This window comes from Hyperolius riggenbachi, chromosome 9 (assembly GCF_040937935.1).
Source record: "Hyperolius riggenbachi isolate aHypRig1 chromosome 9, aHypRig1.pri, whole genome shotgun sequence".
In the NCBI taxonomy this organism is placed as follows: Eukaryota; Metazoa; Chordata; class Amphibia; order Anura; family Hyperoliidae; genus Hyperolius; species Hyperolius riggenbachi.
The window spans coordinates 241,885,300-241,909,240 of NC_090654.1; the positions used below are offsets into that span (position 1 = coordinate 241,885,300).

Below are 23,941 nucleotides of genomic sequence, written 5' to 3' on the forward strand. Positions count from 1 at the left end.
TCGAAGGCCTTTGCAAAGTCCAAGTATATACATGTTTTGATGCAATGTTTTTAAAGTATCAGTTTTAAAACTAAAATTCTACAAGTAGATCTGGCTTATACATTTGAAAAAAAAAATGATTGCATTTGAAGGAAAGTAATCTCAGTTAATCAGTTGGTGTTATCTTGGCGGCTCTAGTTCGTATGCCTACGGCCTGCAATGGTTTTATTGAATTGAAAGTGCCATGGATTGATCATAGTTGAAATGTGTGTGGCCAGCGTTATGCTGTGAGAACGAGTGCTTTGCCAAAATGCTTGATTAACAGCTCTGAATATAACAACTGACAAAGAAAAGGTAAAGTCCTGAGAAAGCAAGCTCTGTTTATCCATGAATACAGAGAACATAAAACAAAGGAGAAATGACTGTTTTTTAGCAAGTTTTGAAAGCAGATTATGTGAAAGGGAGTGGCGTTAACGCTCAATGAATTGGACTCCCAATCAAAATTGGATATGTGTAAGCAGCTTCAAGGTGGCTGTACATCTAGAGGTTCTGGCAGCCAATTGAACAAGAGACCGATATCTCTCTCTCTCTCTCTCTCTCTCTCTGATCAAATCTGATCTGAGAGAGATGTGTTGGCTGCCATAAACCGCAGGCCAATTCCCGATAAATTTCAGCATGACATTTTTTGGGAATCGGCCTTGTGACGCCGTCTCTCTGCCACTCCGCCTCGCCGCCCCTGGCCGTTATTCCCCTAATATTTTATGCCTCTCTCCCCCAGTTATACTTTACCTGTCCGCCATCCATGTTGTGCGTTCTCATTGTATGTGGTTGGAGGCATTATAGCATGTCACATACACGCTACACATGCTATATGCTGGTAGTCACATGGAGCCCGGATGTGGAAATAGAGCATGGACAATCAGTGCAGATGGCGGATAGGTAAAGTAAAGCTGCCAGGGGGGCGGGGGCAGAGTAGGGCTATGGGCACCTTAAACCATTAGGAGGGACAGCAACTGTGGATTTCCATTGCGTTCATTGCTTGCAATTATCGCACGCTGTTACCGCGCTGTGCACTCGGATCGACTTGATCCTGCCAATTTCGTCCTCCTGCCCCCTTTCAAATGTTAATGTCCCTACCCCATGGCACTTGGCAGAGACAGCACAGGAGCCCGGGAGCAGGTGAGATTTACAATGCACGCAGTGGCGTAGCATTAGGGGTTGCAGAGGTCAGGACCGCATTGAGGCCCTTGGGCCAGAGGGGCCCAATGGGGCCCTTCCTAAACCAAAGTATGAGCTGTTTTTTGGTCCCATGCTGGTAATAATCACTTCTATAGATGCTTTGAATAGCAGTAATCATTAACAAACTGTTCCCCATCCCCTTTTTGCACCTCATAATACTGTGGATGACCTTGGCAGGTTTTGCTGCGCCGTATCAATTGTTACATATAGAGTACTGGGGGGGGGGGGGGGGCAATGTAAAACTCGCACCGGGGCCCATAGCGCCTTAGCTACACCACTGAATGCACGGGCATCATTGCAGGGACATAATACCGAGATTTTACAGCTTGCTCGATCAATACATTTGATCAAATTTGGACCAAAATCAGTCGAATTATTGATTGGCATGCCTGTTGTGGCACCGATTTTCATCTGATTCAATAATCGATAAAATTATCCAGTATGGATCCGTAGGATAGACTATTGGGCCGCAAAATCACAAGATGTATGGCCACCTTTACAGTTCAAGGACCACTATCTCAAAAAAGTAGGCAGTTAAAATCTGACAGAAGCGACAGGTTTTGGGCCAGTCCATCTGCTCATGGGGGGTTCTCAGGGTTTTCCTTGTTTTCAACAGCATTTCCTGAACAGCAGTTTAACTGCCAAAATAGTAAGATACCAGCCGGCCTCCCTAATGACTTGCACACTAATTTGTCAGTTATACTTTGCAATCAGTAGTCGATACCCCCTTTTAGGCCTGGTGCACACCAAAACCCGCTAGCAGATCCGCAAAATGCTAGCAGATTTTGAAACGCTTTTTCTTCTTTTTCTGTAGCGTTTCAGCTAGCATTTTGCGGTTTTGTGTAGCGGTTTTGGTGTAGTAGATTTCATATATTGTTACAGTAAAGCTGTTACTGAACAGCTTCTGTAACAAAAACGCCGGCAAAACCGCTCTGAACAGGCGTTTTTCAGAGCGGTTTGCGGTTTTCCTATACTATAACTTAACTTACTTCCTTTTCACAAACAGACCATCAGGGGCGCTGTATGACTGATATTGTGGTGAAACCCCTCCCACAAGAAACTCTGAGGACCATGGCACTCCTGGCGGTTTTCTGTCTGTGAACCTTGTTGCATTGTGGGAAATAGCTGTTTACAGCTGTTTCCAACTGTCAAAAAAGCATGCAGCAGCTACATTACCTTCCAACAGTAAAATGTCACCACGTAATAAATGTCAGAATGTAAATCAGGGATTTAAAATATTTTACAATGGGCAAACACTGTCTAAATCAATTATACATAATTATTGTAAAAGTGAAGTACTTTTTTTATTACATTATTTTTACTGGAGTTCCTCTTTAAAGAGAACCTGAACTGAAAATAAAAAGTCAAAATAACCATACACATGTCATACTTACCTCCTGTGTAGTTTACTCCTCAATCTCTTTCTTCTCTCCTGCGTCCCATTTGTCCTCTGTGATCAATGGAATTCTGTGTCCTCTATTTTAAAAATGGCCATTACCCCATAACCGCATTCTGGTCAGCACACTGTTAAACTGTAATATCACCCACTTGAGCCATAGGGAAACATGGACATTACCTTGCACATTCAGTTGTAACTGACAGCTGCTGACATATAACTGATAGTTACTGGTATATTTCAGTTCTGACAAAATATTGTCAGAACTGTAAGGGAACACTGTAAGAAGAAAATGGTGAGCTTCTGAGAGGAACTGACAGTGATGTTAGTATGTAATATTCATTTGCAGCTACGTCATGTGTTTATTTTAAATAATTTTACTCGCTACAGGTTCCCTTTAAGAATCCCCCATGAGGAGATGGACTGGCCAAAAACCTGTCGGTTCTGTCAGATTTTAACGGCCTGCTTTTTTTTCGTGATAGTGGTCCTTAAAGTGAAAAATAAGTAAGGTTTTGTGAATCAACCTCATTGTCCCTGGATAGTGATGGTTCATTGGTTGTCACTGGGCGAGGTGATACTGATGGTTGAAGGTTTGTTCTCTGTGTCTTCTGTATATGCAGGGATGTTATTTCTCAAGTGATAATTCTGTCAATTTACTGGACTGTATTAAAGGATTACCGCACTTATATTGTAAAGCGCTGATAGCTCAGTTCTAGGCTCTACCGCAGTTTATAGCATAGAAGGGATTACCTTTTACTACAGTGACAAAGTTCAGATTTCCTTCCGCCCGGGGCTGGGGAGATTTGCTTTCTCACTCATATTGAGTCATAAGAGGTGGGTGCCAGAGGTGAATGTTGGATATGGGGGTAGGAATCAAGAAATGTGGGCGCCAGGGGCTAATGCATTATTTGGGGGCTTCTAATGCAAAATATCGTCTATTGGGCATCAAAGAAGAAATTGGGGCGCCCAATAAATAGCGGGCGCTGGGCCCGCCCAATCAAAATTTTTCGTTTTGAGAATTCGTGTTTTCAAAAATATTGTTATATTGTTTTGAGAATTATAATTAAATAATCTTATAAATGTATCGTTTCTGTATTAACGTTATTTGCAGCAGAGAAAGGGGGTTTTAGGGCCCTTTTACATTTAATCAGTTGCTCTCAGTTATAACTGAAAGAAAACTGATTTTCAAAGTAATGCCCATGTTTTCCTATGTCACCTTTCACACTTGATGCGTTTTAACTGAAATCTTTTTCACAATGCACTGCTATGGAAAAAACGCATACTAACGCGTACTAATGAACACTAACATGTACCAACTGATTAAGTGTAAATGGGCCCTTAGGTACCCTGAAGAGATGTCCCATTTTACCTGGGACACTTCCCAGGTTCAGGGTCCCCTGTCCCAGGCTGCAATGTGTCCCAGATTATGTCCCACTTTTGGCTGCTGGGTGTCCCAGGTGTGAGATTCTGTGGCCGCATGAGGTAATGTTTGCCTCATTTACCGTTTGTGGAGTCGGAGTAATCATTTTCTGCTGCATTTCATGTGTCAGAGGTAAAGGTAGTTGCATTTCATTTGTCGGAGGTAACGGTTATTGCAATTCATGTGTCAGAGGTAATGGTTGCTGCAGTTATTATTTGACGAGGCTGCATTTAAAATTTTGGGGGCTCGTGATTATTAAATGGTATTCTAATACTGTAGCATCATCAGTTTCTGCAGATTTCGCAGACAATCTACTCCCACCATAGTCATGGTCTAATGTCCTATGATATTATGTATTTATATAGCACTGGCATCTAAGGCAGCACTTTACAGAGAATGTAGTCATGTCCTTGGCAGAGCTCAATATCTAATCCCGGCCATAGTCAAAGTCTAATTCCACCATAACATTAATATGTATTTATGTAGCACTTGCATCTTCGGCAGCACTTTACAGAGTACATAGTCGTGTCATGGACTAACATTCGTGATGCAAATATCCCATTTCACCACATTATTGAGGGAACACTGCTGTCTTACAGTATGTGTTTGGGTAACATTGCCTAATTACCTTTAGGGTCACTTTGCCTATCTGTGTTTTGGCAGGAAACTCTGGCCCACTGCCTCAGAGTTACATTACAGTTTGCTCCGCCCACACCATGTCATGGGCACACCCATTTTCCCACGCCGCACTAACACCCCCCTCCCTGAGGCTCTGTCCCAGGTTGAGCCAAGAAAAATCTGGTCACTGTACCTTAGGGTTAGGCGTCAGGAAAGGGGTCTTAGGGTTAGGCCTTCGGTAAGGGGAGGGTTCTGTGAGAGAGTAGGGTTAGGTTTAGTTGTAGTAAAATATATGTTTTACTATACTTATTACGACTGTAAATATATTTTCATTTTCATTGCTATAAACGATATTTTGCGATTATAGACGATAACAAATATGGTTATAGACAATATCCTAAAATTTCGGCTATATCCTGTGCCCTTTTTTCCTGGCGCCCTTATTTGATGTATGCATGGGGGTAATCTTAAGTTTATCAGGCTTTGGGGCATTGGTTCTCAACCTTGTTCAAGTTGTGACACACTATGACAAAATGAGAAATGCTCATGATAAATTGGCTTGCCTGGGTACAATGGTACTGGCCTTGGTTGATGCTGGACTGGCATTTCAAGTTATTGTTGGCATGGTGATGGTTAGTGTTGGGCGAACATCTAGATGTTCGGGTTCGGGCCGAACAGGCCGAACATGGCCGCGATGTTCGGGTGTTCGACCCGAACTCCGAACATAATGGAAGTCAATGGGGACCCGAACTTTTGTGGTTTGTAAAGCCTCCTTACATGCTACATACCCCAAATTTACAGGGTATGTGCACCTTGGGAGTGGGTACAAGAGGAAAAAAAAATTTAGCAAAAAGAGCTTATAGTTTTTGAGAAAATCGATTTTAAAGTTTCAAAGGGAAAACTGTCTTTTAAATGCGGGAAATGTCTGTTTTCTTTGCACAGGTAACATGCTTTTTGTCGGCATGCAGTCATAAATGTAATACATATAAGAGGTTCCAGGAAAAGGGACCGGTAATGCTAACCCAGCAGCAGCACACGTGATGGAACAGGAGGAGGGTGGCGCAGGAGGAGAAGGCCACGCTTTGAGACACAACAACCCAGGCCTTGCATGAGGACAAGAAGCGTGCGGATAGCATGCTTTGTACCACCATGCAGTCATAAATGTAATAAAGATAAGTGGTTCAATAAACAGGGACCACGCGGCAACGCTAACCCAGCAGCAGCACACGTGATGGAACAGGAGGAGGCGCAGGAGGAGAAGGCCACGCTTTGTGAGACACAACAACCCAGGCCTTGCATGAGGACAAAAAGCGTGCGGATAGCATGCTTTGTACCGCCATGTAGTCATAAATGTAATAAAGATAAGAGGTTCCATAAACAGGGACCGGCAACGGTAACCCAGCAGCAGCAGCAGCAGCAGCACACGTGATGGAACAGGAGGAGGCGCAGGAGGAGAAGGCCACGCTTTGTGAGACACAACAACCCAGGCCTTGCATGAGGACAAAAAGCGTGCGGATAGCATGCTTTGTACCGCCATGTAGTCATAAATGTAATAAAGATAAGAGGTTCAATAAACAGGGACCACGCGGCAACGGTAACCCAGCAGCAGCAGCAGCAGCAGCAGCACACGTGATGGAACAGGAGGAGGCGCAGGAGGAGAAGGCCACGCTTTGTGAGACACAACAACCCAGGCCTTGCATGAGGACAAAAAGCGTGCGGATAGCATGCTTTGTACCGCCATGTAGTCATAAATGTAATAAAGATAAGAGGTTCCATAAACAGGGACCACGCGGCAACGGTAACCCAGCAGCAGCAGCAGCAGCAGCAGCACACGTGATGGAACAGGAGGAGGCGCAGGAGGAGAAGGCCACGCTTTGTGAGACACAACAACCCAGGCCTTGCATGTGGACAAAAAGCGTGCGGATAGCATGCTTTGTACCGCCATGTAGTCATAAATGTAATAAAGATAAGAGGTTCCATAAACAGGGACCGGCAACGGTAACCCAGCAGCAGCAGCAGCAGCAGCAGCAGCAGCACACGTGATGGAACAGGAGGAGGCGCAGGAGGAGAAGGCCACGCTTTGTGAGACACAACAACCCAGGCCTTGCATGAGGACAAAAAGCGTGCGGATATAGCAGCAATGCTTTTTGCCGCCATGCAGTCATAAATGTAATACAGATGAGAGGTTCAATAAACAGGGACCGGAAACGCTAAACCATCCCAGATGTTCATCGGTCATGTTACTTGGTTGGGGTCCAGGAGTGTTGCGTAGTCGTTTCCAATCCAGGATTGATTCATTTTAATTTGAGTCAGACGGTCTGCATTTTCTGTGGAGAGGCGGATACGCCGATCTGTGATGATGCCTCCGGCAGCACTGAAACAGCGTTCCGACATAACGCTGGCTGCCGGGCAAGCCAGCACCTCTATTGCGTACATTGCCAGTTCGTGCCAGGTGTCTAGCTTCATGCCCGGTTTCAGGTCCAGCGGTGCCAGCCACAAATCCGTCTGTTCCTTTATTCCCCTCCAAATTTCCTCCCCTGTGTGCTGCTTATCCCCAAGGCAGATCAGCTTCAGCAACGCTTGCTGACGCATGCCAACAGCTGTGCTGCACTGCTTCCACGATCCTACTGCTGCTGGTGCTGGGTTAGCATTTCCGGATGAGGTACAGCTTTGAGATGCGTTGGAGGAGAAGGAGTCAGAGAGGTAGGTGCTGCTGTTGTTATCCAGCTGTTTGCGGCGTGGGCAACACCCGCGCCGTAGCAGGTGAGGAATCGCTGCCAGGCTCCACAAGGTTCACCCAGTGCGCGGTAAGGGAGATGTATCGACCCTGTCCGAACGCACTCGTCCAGGTGTCAGTGGTGAGGTGAACCTTGCAGGCAACGGCATTCTTCAAGCTTCGGGTTATTTAGCTGACCACGTGCTCATGCAACTCAGGCACTGCAGAGCGCGCAAAGTGGTAGCGGCTGGGAACAACGTAACGTGGGATGGCCACTGACATCATGCCCTTGAAGCTGTTTGTCTCCACCACTCGATATGGCAGCATTTCGCAGGCCAGAAGCTTGGCTATGCTGGCTGGCTGTTACTGCCACGGCCCGGGGGTCATTTGCTGGCAATTTCCTCTTGTGCTCAAACATCTCGGAGACAGACAACTCAACCGTAGCGCTGCACACCGAAGGGCTGTTGGTTGTTGTGTTTGATGAACACTGGGAGACCTCAAGAGCACTAGTCCGGAAAGTGACAGTGTCAGCATCGTCTGATGTTTGTGAATGTTGTGAACCACGCAATGGCTGGGCTACTGCTGCTGCTGAGGCGGGTCTGGTGGTGAGTCTGGTGAACCCAAGGGAGGCAGTGTTGCTGGTGGTACCCTGTCCTGCCGCGTTTGCCCACAGAGTGGGATGTTTGGATAGAATGTGGCGGCTCATGCTGGTGGTGGAGAGGTTGTTAATACTTTTCCCCCTGCTCAGGCGGGTCTTGCACACCTTGCAAATCGCCATGGTAACATCCTCAGTGCAGTCTTCAAAGAAAGCCCAGACTTTAACTGGCTGAGGACTCGGACCTCGTGCGTGATGTGCTGGTGCTGCTTAACCCACTGCTGGACGCTTGAGAGGTCATCCAAGTAATTATCTGGTCCTGTTCTTTTGGATCTGTGAGGGTTGTTGTCCTGGACAACATGGGCAGTATTGAGTGGGTTTTCTTGGGTGCTCCCCTGTGGCCTGTACGTGAACCGTCAGGGGAAACACCTCTTCCCTTGCCCCTCCCTCTTTCACCGGATTTCTTCCTCATTTCACTTATCCTTAAAGTACACGCTGACTGGCAGCAGTACAGTGGCAGTACAGAAATGCTATACAGTGGTGGGTGAGCGGTGTACCACTATTGTCAGCAGTGACACAGAGCACAATGCTATACAGTGGCGGGTGAGCGGTGTACTACTGTTCCCAGCAGACACAGAGTGGAAGTAAACACAATGCTATATAGTGTGGCTGAGCCGTGTACACAGAGTGGCATTAAACACAATGCTATATAGTCTGCTATATAGTCACCCCGAACAGGGTGATGTTCTGCAGAACCCGAACAGTGGCAAACACTGTTCGCCCAACACTACTGGGAGGGAACGCAGATTTTAGTACCTAAACACACGATACAACATGTTTTCCGGGGTCGGACTCTGAGGCACATACAGATGGTCCCGATCATCATCCTCATCATACAACTCTTCTCCTGAGTCTGACCCACCCACCACCTCTGCCACCCCAACATCCCCAGACACAGACCCCTCATCGTCCTCAACATTAACTTGGGATGCTGGCCTGAGCCAGACCTCCTCCTCCACATCAGGCCCCATCATCTCCTCAATGGCAGCCCTCATTAATCGCTCTGGCGACGGACTGATGGACACAATGTTCTCCTCCGGGGAGGGCTGCTGCTGACCACTGGCTGCTGGGGTGGATGTTATAGCTTGCGTGGGGCGTTGGCTGTTGCTGTTGTTGGGAGTGCTGCTCACAGCGGAGGTCTCTGGGGAACTCATGTTGAGCTCATATAGTGGTTGACGGTGAGTGGAGTATTACTGATCCCAGCAATATACACACTGACTGGCAGAGTACGCAATGCTATATAGTGTGGCTGAGCGGTGTACACAGAGTGGCAGTAAACACAATGCTATATAGTCTGGCTGAGCGAGCGGTGTACTACTGTTCCCAGCAGAATCAGAGTGGCAGTAAACAATGGTATATAGTCTGGCTGAGCGGTGTACACAGAGTGTCAGTAAACAATGGTATATAGTCTGGCTGAGCGAGCGGTGTACTACTGTTCCCAGCAGAATCAGAGTGGCAGTAAACAATGGTATATAGTCTGGCTGAGCGGTGTACACAGAGTGTCAGTAAACAATGGTATATAGTCTGGCTGAGCGGTGTACACACAATGCTATATAGTCTGCTATATAGTGTCAGTAAACAATGGTATATAGTCTGGCTGAGCGAGCGGTGTACTACTGTTCCCAGCAGAATCAGAGTGGCAGTAAACAATGGTATATAGTCTGGCTGAGCGGTGTACACAGAGTGTCAGTAAACAATGGTATATAGTCTGGCTGAGCGAGCGGTGTACTACTGTTCCCAGCAGAATCAGAGTGGCAGTAAACAATGGTATATAGTCTGGCTGAGCGGTGTACACAGAGTGTCAGTAAACAATGGTATATAGTCTGGCTGAGCGAGCGGTGTACTACTGTTCCCAGCAGAATCAGAGTGGCAGTAAACAATGGTATATAGTCTGGCTGAGCGGTGTACACAGAGTGTCAGTAAACAATGGTATATAGTCTGGCTGAGCGGTGTACACACAATGCTATATAGTCTGCTATATAGTGTCAGTAAACAATGGTATATAGTCTGGCTGAGCGAGCGGTGTACTACTGTTCCCAGCAGAATCAGAGTGGCAGTAAACAATGGTATATAGTCTGGCTGAGCGGTGTACACAGAGTGTCAGTAAACAATGGTATATAGTCTGGCTGAGCGAGCGGTGTACTACTGTTCCCAGCAGAATCAGAGTGGCAGTAAACAATGGTATATAGTCTGGCTGAGCGGTGTACACAGAGTTTCAGTAAACAATGGTATATAGTCTGGCTGAGCGGTGTACACAGAGTGTCAGTAAACAATGGTATATAGTCTGGCTGAGCGGTGTACACAGAGTGGCAGTAAACACAATGCTATATAGTCTGGCTGAGCGAGCGGTGTACTACTGTTCCCAGCAGAATCAGAGTGGCAGTAAACAATGGTATATAGTCTGGCTGAGCGGTGTACACAGAGTGTCAGTAAACAATGGTATATAGTCTGGCTGAGCGGTGTACACAGAGTGTCAGTAAACAATGGTATATAGTCTGGCTGAGCGGTGTACACAGAGTGGCAGTAAACACAATGCTATATACTCTGGCTGAGCGAGCGGTGTACTACTGTTCCCAGCAGACACAGAACAGTGAACAGAATGCTATATAGTGTGGCTGAGCGAGCGGTGTACCACTATTCCCAGCAGACACAGAACAGTGAACAGAATGCTATATAGTGTGGCTGAGCGGGCGGTGTACCACTATTCCCAGCAGACACAGAACAGTGAACAGAATGCTATATAGTGTGGATGAGCGAGCGGTGTACCACTATTCCCAGCAGACACAGAACAGTAAACAGAATGCTATATAGTGTGGCTGAGCGAGCGGTGTACCACTATTCCCAGCAGACACAGAACAGTGAACAGAATGCTATATAGTGTGGCTGAGCGAGCGGTGTACCACTATTCCCAGCAGACACAGAACAGTGCACAGAATGCTATATAGTGTGGCTGAGCGAGCGGTGTACCACTATTCCCAGCAGACACAGAACAGTAAACAGAATGCTATATAGTGTGGCTGAGCGAGCGGTGTACCACTATTCCCAGCAGACACAGAACAGTAAACAGAATGCTATATAGTGTGGCTGAGCGAGCGGTGTACCACTATTCCAAGCAGACACAGAACAGTGAACAGAATGCTATATAGTGTGGCTGAGCGAGCGGTGTACCACTATTCCCAGCAGACACAGAGTGGCAGTAAACAGAATGCTATATAGTGTGGCTGAGCGAGGTACACAGAGTGGCAGTAAACAGAATGCTATATAGTGTGGCTGAGCAAGCGGTGTACTACTATTCCCAGCAGACACAGAGTGGCAGTAAACAGAATGCTATATAGTGTGGCTGAGCGAGGTACACAGAGTGGCAGTAAACAGAATGCTATATAGTGTGGCTGAGCAAGCGGTGTACTACTGTTCCCAGCAGTGACACAATGACAGGGGGGACCCTGGCTAGCGTGGCTGGAGCGCGAACTACCCTGCCTGCCTACCCAAAGCTAAACCCACAGACAAATGGCGGAGATATGACGTGGTTCGGGTATTTATTTACCCGAACCACGTGACCGTTCGGCCAATCAGAGCGCGTTCGGGTCCGAACCACGTGACCCGTTCGGCCAATCACAGCGCTAGCCGAACGTTCGGGGAACGTTCGGCCATGCGCTCTTAGTTCGGCCATATGGCCGAACGGTTTGGCCGAGCACCGTCAGGTGTTCGGCCGAACTCGAACATCACCCGAACAGGGTGATGTTCTGCAGAACCCGAACAGTGGCGAACACTGTTCGCCCAACACTAGTGATGGTTATGGCCTAATATTCCTCATTCGCTTCTGCCATCCACAGTGCCACCCTGACATTGCTGGGCTAGTGTTAGTTTAGCACTGAGGGATTCTGTGACTCCAGGGACTATCTTGTAAGAGTCTGCATCCTAAATCTTGTCAGAACTGGACGGAATCGTTGTAAGAAGAAAATGGTGAGGAACTGACGGTGAGGTAAGTATGTAATATCAAATTGTAGGTAAATCAGGTGTTATTTTAAATAATTTTACTGGGTTCAGGTTCACTTTAAGAGCTGGGTAAGTCAGGTGGCTATATGCAACCTTTTTTTATGTCAAATGAGGCTTTTTTTCCGATACAAATCCTGTTATATGAGCTTAGTTGCATGACTTGAAGCAGGCTGTCTGAAGGAGAAAACCGCAGGCTGTGTGAGGAGCCGCGTTCCCCAACCCTGGCCTCAAGGCTCACCAATAGTACATGTTTTGCAGAAAATCACAAACATTCACAGGTGAGGTAATTAGTGTCTCAGCAGAGCTGATTAACTACCTCTGTGGATTTCTACAAAACATGCACTGTTGGTGGGCCCTGAGGACAGGGTTAGGAAACACTGGTGAGGAGGATTGCTCTTGCAGCTTCATTCAGGCATCAGGCCCCTCTCGCACTGGCGTGTTTTCAGAGTGTTGCGTTATACAATTTTAACACAAGGTGACGCTAAAGCAGTGACAGTCTATAGGACACATTTCATACCGAATCAGATGCGAAGTGCTGGAAGAAGGCGATTAGACTCTAGGTCAACAGCGCGTTATGGGACAGCATCTGTAGTGACGCACATTGACCGGAAGTCATGTAAGTCAACTGTGATATATTTTAAATTGTCTGGCGTTAGCGTTGCACATGCGCGTATGCCAATTTTCTTGTGACATGCATCCTGTTTGCTAGCTGTAAAGGCGCCATTTTTCAAACTATAGTATGGGGCATGCGCAGTCATAACTATAGTATGGGGCATGCGCAGTCATAACTATAGTATGGCGCGTGTGCAGTCATAACTATAGTATGGCACGTGTGCAGTCATAACTATAGTATGGCATGTGTGCAGTCATAACTTTAGTATGGGGTATGTGCAGTCATAACTATAGTATGGGGTATGTGCAGTCATAACTATAGTATGGCGCGTGTGCAGTCATAACTATAGTATGGCGCGTGTGCAGTCATAACTATAGTATGGCACGTGTGCAGTCATAACTATAGTATGGCATGTGTGCAGTCATAACTTTAGTATGGGGTATGTGCAGTCATAACTATAGTATGGCGCGTGTGCAGTCATAACTATAGTATGGCGCATGTGCAGTCATAACTTTAGTATGGGGTATGTTCAGTCATAACTATAGTATGGCATGTGTGCAGTCATGGCTGATGTGCAGTCATGGCGGACAAAGAATGCGACTTTGATATAGATGGTCTTATAAGCAAAGTACAGGCTCATCTGTAACTGTACAATCCGCAGCACAAATTTTATAATTCTATAAATTCTCTGCAACATATTGCTTGCAATACCTATTTCCGCCACAGGAAGTGAGCAGTAGAGAGCATCATTTATGGTGTGTTTTGACAGCAAGAATTTCATTAAGGCCCCGTTTCCACTTGTGCGCGGCATGCGTCTTGCAGGACGCGATGCCGGCACAGCTGTGACGTGTCTTGCCGCCGAATGCCTCTAGACGTGCTATGCATGGATATGGGATTCGGACGGGTGACATGAGCATTATGCTGCAGGGCCTCAGATTTTTCCCCGGCCACGAATTCGGATGCTCTGCCTAGAATTCTATAGGCTGCCAAATTCCATCGGAATTTGTGGCCGAGGAATTAGCCCGTTTTCGCATAAATGGAAACCTAGCCTAACGCTCATTAACGCAGGTGTCTACAAAGAATTTTTTTTTTCTGCAATGCGTTGGTTGCCGATGTGACCAATGCACTATTGAAAACGCTGGTTGCTGATATGAAACCGGCCTCAAGGGTAAACCTCTGTGTCTGGGACTAGGCTTTAAGGTCCTATATTTCTCCAGCTAAGTAAACACTATAAGGATACAATTTAGAGAAGTCAAACAGTGTAACTGCCTGTTTACTGCCCAGGTTTAGCTCCTGTCCAGTAAATCTTCAAGCTTTTCAAACAGGCTCACATCTCATCTTCCCAGGGATTAGCGAGGTAATCAGTCGCTCCCAGTGTTTGACAGCCAGGCTCCCTCGCTCTAACTGGTCTATGGCTTGAGAATTACACATTGGTTTTGCCAGGATGAGAGGCCAGAGACAGGCTGAGGCCGAAGACAGACAGCACACACTAATGCTGAGTGGCATGGGCTGCTGCACAGGCTCCAAGATGTCCATATTGCTCAGCTGGCCTCAGCTGTTGCCTGGCTCAGTTGCTTTATCTTAAAAATCCCAGATGCCCCCCTCTCTGTAAACCCTCCCCATCAGGACAGGAGTAGCTGCTGAAATATCTCCCTCTTAAATGCATAATGGTGAAATTCTAGAGGCCAGCGAGGAGCAGAGGGCTAATGTATAGGGGGAGGGGTGTATAGGATGTCCAGTCATACAATCCGCAATATTTATAGTCAAACGATATTCTGTTAACAAAAGCTCTTCTATTTTTCTATATATTTTGATTGTAGAGCCTTGGCGTGTGGGCTGGATGTCCCCTTGGTTATTCACTGTGCCTCTTTAAGTCTTTTGTATAGCTCTATACAAATAAATTATACCAGTTAATCCCTTAAGGCAGGGGTATCAAACTCAAATACACTGTGGGCCGAAATTGAAAACTGGGACCAAGTCGCAGGCCAACCTCGATGTCTAGTGGCCAACGCCCTTCCTTATACAGTTCCCTGGTGTCTAGTGGCCCCCTCCTTCCCTATACAGTTCCCTGGTGTCTAGTGGCCCCCCTCCCTCCCCCCATATAGTTCCCTTGTGTCTAGTAGCCCCTATCCTTTCACCATGTGGCTTCATAGTTTCAGCACTTAGCCATATAAGATTAATCTAGCTCAGGTTCTCACTGGACAAAATGCAAAGTGGGGGAACCACTTGAAGGCCAAATTTGATAGCCCGCAGGCCAGAGTTTCACATATATGACTGTCTTAAAGGAATTCTGAGGTGAGAAAAAAAAAAGACTTCTTTAACCCATTCAGGTTCCGTCGTTTTCATGTGAGAAATGTTCACCTCCCATTCATTAGCCTATAACTTTATCACTACTTATCACAATGCACTGATCTATATCTTGTTTTTTCCGCCACCAATTAGGCTTTCTTTGGGGGGTACATTTTGCTAAGAGCCACTTTACTGTAAATGCATTTTAACAGGAAGAATAAGAAAAAAACGGAAAAAATTCATTATTTCTCAGTTTTCAGCCATTATAGTTTTAAAATAATACATGCCTCCATAATTAAAACGCACGTATTGTATTTGCCCATATGTCCCGGTTATAACACTGTTAAAATTATGTCCCTATCACAATGTATGGCGACAATATTTTATTTGGAAATAAAGGTGCATTTTTTCCGTTTTGCATCTATCACAATTTACAAGTTTAAAATAAAAAAAACATAGAAATATTTCATCTTTACATTGATATTTAAAAAGTTTAGACCCTTAGGTAAATATTTACATGTTTTTTTTTTTTTATTGTAATGGTTTTTATTTTTATTGTAAACATTTTATTTGGGTAGTTTTGGGAGGGTGGGAGGTAAACAATAGATTTATAATGTAAATGTGTGTTAATTTTAAATATTTTTTTTGACAGGTGTAGTATTACTTTTTGGCCACAAGATGGCGGCCATGAGTTTGTTTACATGACGTCACTCTAAGCGTAACATACGCTTACAGTGACGCATCGGGAAGGGAACGTCCAGAAAAGGCGCAGCTTCTGAGAGAAGCTGTCGCTTTTTCAGCGGGGGAGAGGAATCAATGATCGGGCACCGTAGCCCGATACATTGATTCCCTGGCTACCGAATCCGCGGCCGGGAGTGCGCGGTAGCGTGCATGGTTCCTGGACGTAGAAACTACGTAGAAACCAAAATAGGTTAAAGAGACGAAGTAATGAAAAGCTCTGCTACTTACCCGGGGCTTCCTCCCGCCCCATAAACACATCTAAGTCCCACGCCGTCCTCTCACGGTCTGCCGTTCAGCCGCGGTGGGTCCCATTAACAGGCTCAGTGACGTCAGTCCTGGTCTACTGCAAGTATTGGACTGAGAGGTGGTAAAGCTGATGAAATCCACTTGCTGGCCAAGCAGCAGTAATCATGTGTTGCTGCTCCCAGTGAAGACTTGCTGCAGGTTTCAATTGGAAGTGATAACACAGGGTTTCTGCTGCTTGGCCAGCAGGTGGATTTCCTCAGTTTTTCCACCTCCCAGTCCGACACTGTCTACTGCGCAAGCATGGGAGGTCTGCACGTGTGCAGTAGATCCAGACTGGCATCGACTGAACCTGTTACCGGGGGTCACCGCGGCTGAACGGCAGATAGCGGGAGGACGGCGTAGGACTTAGACGTGTTTATGGGGCAGGAGGAAACCCCGGGTAAGTATCAGAGCTTTACATTACTTCGTCTCCGAGTCTCTTTAAGCTCCTTGAAATCTCTCAGGTCCCACAATGAGGCTCCATTCTCATCTAGCAAGCTGATTTTAGTTTCAGAAGTTCATAGACTGAGGCCAGGTCGTGAGCTTCTGCGCATGCAGGCGAGCCACCGTTAGCATGGGACCGGATAGACTTCAGGGGGCTGGAAGAAGCCCTAAGTCAGTAAAGTTTTTTTCTCACCTTAGTCTTACTTTAAGGGCTCAATTTGAAAAAAAAAGTGGGTATGCACATTGAGAATTTTATCCATGCCAGCTTATCAGAATTCTTGCTTGATTTTACCATAAGTAGGAAGATAAAATGTAATAGGTCATCTATTGGTTTCTGTGGCAACTTCCTGAAATTCTTTTTCTATTTTCATTGCTTTATAAATTGAACTTGCGCCTATCTTTTCGGCACTAACAGGAATGCTGCAATTGTTGGAAGCCAGGGCTGTACACCATAGATCTGTGTGGAATGAGCAGTGTATGTATTGTTGGCGTATGTATTGCTATACGATTGTTGTTTTGTCTTTGTTTTTTAAGCAATTGACACATCAAATTAATGCAGCCCTAAATCATTAATATATTTTATATGGCAATTTATTAGCTTTGCCGTTAGAAACTTTAGGAGACGGTCTTAGCACCTTAGAAAGCCTTAGTAGTTTTTGCCCTTTGGCATATGTTGGAAATGACTGCAAATGCAATTGATGATAACCATATACTATATAATTCTTGTTGTTTTAAAGAGAACCCAAAAAGCAGCATGAAATAAATAAAAAAAAGATACTCACCTAAGAAGAGGAAAGTCTCTGGATCTTCTAGAAGCATCCCACGTCCTCCTCCTGACAACCGCTGCTCCCCAGGACCCTCTCAAAGTTTGTGTCCACGCTCCTCTGCACAAGGTTCCTGCACAGTAGCACAGAGCATCTCGTAAACAAGCGGCTTCAGCTTTATGGGCAGGCACGGCCATACTGGCGCATGCGCATGGCAGCCGTGCTCATACATGGTTGGTAAACTGGCCACGTAAACATAACCGACAAGCTCTTGTTGGTGGGGCCCAGGAGGACATGGGAAGCCTCTACAGCAGGGGTGTCAAACTCAAATACTAAGTGGGAAGAAATTGTACACTGAGACCTAGTCATGGACCAACCTCAAAGTCTACTGGCCACCTTTCTGCCTTATAAAGTTACCAGGGGTCTAATGGCCCCCTTTCAGCTCCTATACAGTTTCCTGGTGCCCAGTGCCCCCCCCCCCCTCCCATACAGTTCATTCGTGTTTAATTATTTTTCCCATTCCCCCATATTGCTTCCCTAGTGTTCCAGGGCTTGACTTCCAATATAGCTTCCCTGGTGATCTAGAGTGGGCCAAGCATAATGCAAAGTAGGAAAACCCCTTGAGGGCTAAATTGAATGGCTCAAAGGACCAGATTTGGCCCGCGGGCCAGAGTTTGACATGTACACTCTACAGGATCCAGAGGCTTCCCTCATATCTATTTTTTTATACTGCATCAGGTGTAAACCAGAGCTTAAAGGCTCGTACACACATGCAACTATTTGGCCCAGCTATTGTCCAAACTTGGTCTGTCGGACGACAGTTGGGCATGTGTACGCGTGACAAACGACCAGATAAGCGACTGATAACAGGCGGTTTGCCCGATGCAACCGGCGGATTAATTCACCTGGGCTGATATTGTACAGTTGGCCACATGTGTACAAGTCATTTGACAACTCAAGTTGATGATGAAAATAGATATTCTTGGAAAGGATTTTTCAGTTTTTTATGGCTGATTGGTATTTTTCCCCATGGTAAAGCTGGTGTTAGGAGCATCTGCATGGCCAGTGTGTATGTGTTTATTGAATGGGGTGGAAAAGGAGAGGGAAAAATAACTAGTCCAACCCAGGCCAGCACTGCTTATCTGGTGTGTGGAGTATAGTGATTAGAAAAAGTCCTCTAGCTTGTCTGATTCATCTTTTTCCATAACAGACTGCTGCCACTATACACACTAAATTATCACCATCATGAGCATTATTATTGTTATTAGACATTTATATATCGCTGACACATTTTCCAAAGCACTTCTGCAGAGAATATAGAATCATACAACTGTCCGTCAGAACATCCTGTAATCTAATGTCCCTTCCCCAGTCTAGGGCCACTTTTCATTGGAAATCAAGAAATCTATCCATGTAGAGATCTAGCCAGAATCTGATTCTGGAGTTTTTGTGTTGCAAGGCTGCCACCGCATAACATATGCGACCAGCAAGATTGCCTCGCCTCTACCTCTCTTCCATGCAGGGTAGCACATTGAGTAGAGTTGGTATATTACCTGTTCCAGCTTATGGGTGTCTGCTGCAGTGGACTCTACCACGTTCTGTTATTGGGCGGCTCCACGTTCTGTTACTGGCCGGGGCCTCCCACATGTCTTGTGGAGACCAGGACAGGTAAGAGTGAGCAGGAACCTGCACTGAAGAGGTTGTGTGATGCTGGAACTGGCAATATACAAAGCTTGCTCTCACAGTGCTACTTTGCAATAGGATGGGACAACCATCAGTTATTGGGGGAGAGTGGGAGGGGGGCCCTGGACCCTGCAGTGGCTGCAGATGCTGCTCCTCTAGTAATTGCATGGTTTCAGTTGATTCTTTGTGGTGTGTTCCATGGCAGTGGTCAATAGATTTGTCCGAAGAAGCCTGCACAGCTAGTGGAATGATAGTTGATCTGACAAACTGATAATTTCATTATCTATTGAACACCACAGCCTATATTGTGCATGAGAAGTGTTAAAACATCAGCTATACCAAGTCAAGCCATTACTGGCTGGGCCCTGGGCACGTGGTCTTCTATTGCCGCTGCAAGGCTGTTGACAACCCAACCCTGTTATTTCCACATAACACAGATCCTTCACTCATTTGATTGACTACCCATAAAATGGAGAATTCTATTGAAGATTGGCTTATTGACATTCAAATCCTTGCACAGTTTGGGCGCAGATACCTGATGGACTTGTTGCAACTGCATCACACCCCACCTCAATCTTAGACCACAAGGATCTAATAACTTGGTCACCCGCAAAGTCTGGCGCTGGTCTACTTTAGGGCACCCAGCAGGAAACTTCATAAGGAAAATCTGCTAACGTGATTGGGTGCATGGCATCCTCTCAAAGTGCTAGGGTTCCAGTAGGTTGTAGTAAACTCCCGCCACACCATTTTGACAATCACAGTGCTTTGTGCTGTAAGAGGGTACTGCGATTGGAGGAGTACTGTTTCCTATGAGGTTCCTGCTGGGTTCCCTAAAGTAGCCTAGCGGTCAGAGTCCATCTCAAAGCCTTTGGAGTAAGAACCTTCTGTCGTGCTGCCCCTACACTTTGGATCTCCCTGCCCCACCCAATCAGGACATCTCTATCCCTAGAAGCATTTACGTCCACACTGAAAAGCCACCTGTTTAGTCTGGTATTTATGAACACCTGACTATTTCCTCTGTTACACAGTACATCCTGCATCCCTGTGTTGAGACACATCTATGCACTTTAAGTCCTATGGGAGAAAACCACTTAAAGGGACACTTAAGTCAAACAAAAAAAATGAGTCTTACTCACCTGGGGCTTCCAATAGCCCCCAGCAGCTATCCGCTACCCTCGCCGTCTACCTCCGATCCTCCTGGCCCCGCCGGCAGCCACTTCCTGTTTCGGTGACAGGAGCTGACAGGCTGGGGACGCGAGTGATTCTTTGCGTTCCCAGACACATTAGCACCCTCTATGCTGCTATATGGTATATGATATATGCTATAGCAGCTTAGATGGCACTATTGTGGCCAGGAACGTGAAGAATCACTCGCGTCCCCAGCCTGTCAGCTCCTGTCATCGAAACAGGAAGTGGCTGCCGGCGGGGCCAGGAGGATCGGAGGGAGACGGCGAGGGCACCGGACAGCTGCAGGGGGCTATTGGAAGCCCCAGGTGAGTAAAACTAATTTATTTGTTTTTGACTTAAGTGTCCCTTTAACAAATGTTATTGTATTCTTTTATTTTACGTAGTCCTTGGACAGGAGAAGGGTGTCTCCAGCACACAGGGACCCTTTGCTGGTCTTCTGCTGCACCTACGGTGTCTCCAGCACACTGGACCCGCGATGTCTCCAGCACACAGGAACCCTTTGCTGGTCCTCTGCTGGACCTGAGGTGTCTCCAGCACACAGGGACCCTTTGCTGGTCCTCTGCTGGACCTGCAGTGTCTCCAGCACACAGGGACCCTTTGCTGGTCCTCTGCTGGACCTGCAGTGTCTCCAGCACACAGGGACCCTTTGCTCGTCCTCTGCTGGACCTGCACTGTCTCCAGCACACAGGGACCCTTTGCTGGTCCTCTGCTGGACCTGCGGTGTCTCCAGCACACAGAGACCCTTTGCTGGTCCTCTGCTAGACCTGCGGTGTCTCCAGCACACAGGGACCCTTTGCTGGTCCTCTGCTGGACCTGGGCTGTCTCCAGCACACAGGGACCCTTTGCTTGTCCTCTGCTGGACCTGCGCTGTCTCCAGCACACAGGGACCCTTTGCTGGTCCTCTGCTGGACCTGCACTGTCTCCAGCACACAAGGACCCTTTGCTGGTCCTCTGCTGGACCTGCGGTGTCTCCAGCACACAGGGACCCTTTGCTGGTCCTCTGCTGGACCTGCAGTGTCTCCAGCACACAGGGACCCTTTGCTGGTCCTCTGCTGTACCTGCAGTGTCTCCAGCACACAGGGACCCTTTGCTGGTCCTCTGCTGGACCTGCACTGTCTCCAGCACACAGGGACCCTTTGCTGGTCCTCTGCTGGACCTGCGGTGTCTCCAGCACACAGGGACCCTTTGCTGGTCCTCTGCTGGACCTGCGCTGTCTCCAGCACACAGGGACCCTTTGCTTGTCCTCTGCTGGACCTGCGCTGTCTCCAGCACACAGGATCCCTTTGCTGGTCTTCTGCTGAACCTGCGGTGTCTCCAGCACACAGGGACCCTTTGCTGGTCTTCTGCTGAACGTGCGGTGTCTCCAGCACACAGGGACCCTTTGCTGGTCCTCTGCTGGACCTGCAGTGTCTCCAGCACACAGGGACCCTTTGCTGGTCCTCTGCTGGACCTGCAGTGTCTCCAGCACACAGGGACCCTTTGCTGGTCCTCTGCTGGACCTGCACTGTCTCCAGCACACAGGGACCCTTTGCTGGTCCTCTGCTGGACCTGCGGTGTCTCCAGCACACAGGGACCCTTTGCTGGTCCTCTGCTAGACCTGCGGTGTCTCCAGCACACAGGGACCCTTTGCTGGTCCTCTGCTGAACCTGCAGTGTCTCCAGCACACAGGGACCCTTTGCTTGTCCTCTGCTGGACCTGCGGTGTCTCCAGCACACAGGATCCCTTTGCTGGTCCCATGCTGGACCTGCGGTGTCTCCAGCGCACAGGGACCCTTTGCTGGTCCTCTGCTGGACCTGCGGTGTCTCCAGCACACAGGGACCCTTTGCTGGTCCTCTGCTGGACCTGAGGTGTCTCCAGCACACAAGGACCCTATGCTGGTCCTCTGCTGGACCTGCGGTGTCTCCAGCACACAGGGCCCCTTTGCTGGTCCTCTGCTGGACCTGCAGTGTCTCCAGCACATAGGGACCCTTTGCTGGTCCTCTGCTAGACCTGCGGTGTCTCCAGCACACAGGGACCCTTTGCTTGTCCTCTGCTTGACCTGCGCTGTCTCCAGCACACAGGGACCTGCGGTGTCTCCAGCACACAAGGACCCTTTGCTGGTCCTCTGCTGGACCTGCGGTGTCTCCAGCACACAGGGCCCCTTTGCTGGTCCTCTGCTGGACCTGCAGTGTCTCCAGCACATAGGGACCCTTTGCTGGTCCTCTGCTGGACCTGCACTGTCTCCAGCACACAGGGACCCTTTGCTGGTCCTCTGCTGGACCTGAGGTGTCTCCAGCACACAAGGACCCTTTGCTGGTCCTCTGCTGGACCTGCGGTGTCTCCAGCACACAGGGCCCCTTTGCTGGTCCTCTGCTGGACCTGCAGTGTCTCCAGCACATAGGGACCCTTTGCTGGTCCTCTGCTGGACCTGCAGTGTCTCCAGCACATAGGGACCCTTTGCTGGTCTGGACCTCCATTACTGTGGGAAAGTGAAATATCATAGCATAGGATCTGCTGCCCCCTCCCTCCCTTTCCCCTCTCTCTCTACTGCTGCTGATAGGGTTTCACAGCCTCCTTCCTGACTGATTAGTCTGCCCTGTCCACAGAGGAGGCTCCACCTTCCCCCGACCCTCTCGCTCATACCTACAATTTGTGAAGTTTTTTTTACCCCTCCTGAAAAGAGAGATCATGGATGGGGAGATCACTTAGAACATGCAGGGCACATTGTAAACAGCAGCGCCACGGTTTAGAGAGGTCCTGAGAGATCTGGTTATGTGGTCTGAGCTTTGTATTCCTGTACATGGACTGATCCACAGAGACTAGTTCAGCACGCACAAGGATTGCGCTGCTATGATTCCTGTGCTGGACAGAAGGGCTTGTGCCAACCACTCGGGGCTGGTAAGATGGAGAACTTTACTTCTCAACTTTACTTCTCAACTTTACTTCTCAACTTTTTCTCTTCGAGGCGAGAGCTACAGAACTTTGTCACTTGTACAGCTGTGATGATGTATACGCTTGGTTACTGCTGTAGTGTATTTAGAACCTGTTATAATGACTTAGTTACCTACCACTTTTCTGAACTCGAGAGAGGATCTTAAATCTGACTTTTTTTTTTTATTGCATCAGCAATTGCTGGAATGAGTGTGTTCTGATCCTGAAATTTGCATGGGAATATTCAGAATTCAGAAGGCTAGTGACTGTTTTAACTGATGAAGCTGTCAGTTAATTAATCACTGACTTCCCTAAACAGTGTACTTGAGTTTCAGTTTAGCCCAGCTTATTTCAGTTACCGAGGGTCAAAAAAGTCAGCACTTATCTGTAGTGATAGTTCGATGTGTGTCGCTAGTGAATGCCTGCATCACTAAAGACAGGTTTGTGTCGCTGGTCATTTTATCTGTAGTGGTTACCAGTTCGATGTGAGTTGCTAGTGAATACCTGCATCACTAAAGACAGGTTTGTGTCGCTGGTCATTTTATCTGTAGTGGTTACCAGTTCGATGTGAGTTGCTAGTGAATACCTGCATCACTAGACAGGATTTTTGTTGCTGGACATTTTATCTGTAGTGGTTACCAGTTAGATGTGAGTTGCTAGTGAATACCTGCATCACTAAAGACGGGATTTTTGTTGCTGGTCATTTTCCAGTAAGTCAGGACTGTAATGGCGGTCAGATAGATATGTCGAATCGATTATTTCTGACAGGTCCGATTTCATTGCCGATCATTATTCTGGTCGATTTTCCGATCACTACTATACAAAATCGTTCAGAAAAACTGATTGAAAATCTGATCGGGAGATTGCATGGTGTGTACCAGCCATAAAGGACAGTTAGTGACGTGACTTGATTATATCTGCGAAAATGCTGCCAAAAAAATGAGTTGGTGCCACTTAATTGCATAATTCTATTGATAATAAATGATCATATACAAGGTGTGTAGG

At 47.2% G+C, this 23,941-nt stretch overlaps 1 protein-coding gene across 3 annotated transcripts in view; it reads left to right on the forward strand.

Moving 5' to 3' along the window:
- Positions 1-23,941, forward strand: part of KIF26A (kinesin family member 26A) — a 244,091-nt gene that overhangs the window by 18,766 nt on the left and 201,384 nt on the right. The window contains exon 1 of one of the 3 annotated variants that reach the window (XM_068254228.1): positions 22,631-22,903. The exons of the other annotated variants lie outside the window; for them this stretch is intronic. Coding sequence (XP_068110329.1) covers positions 22,856-22,903 — 48 coding nt within the window. The 5' untranslated portion in view covers positions 22,631-22,855. Of the gene's footprint in view, positions 1-22,630; positions 22,904-23,941 lie in introns of those variants that run through there. 3 annotated transcript variants of the gene reach the window in all.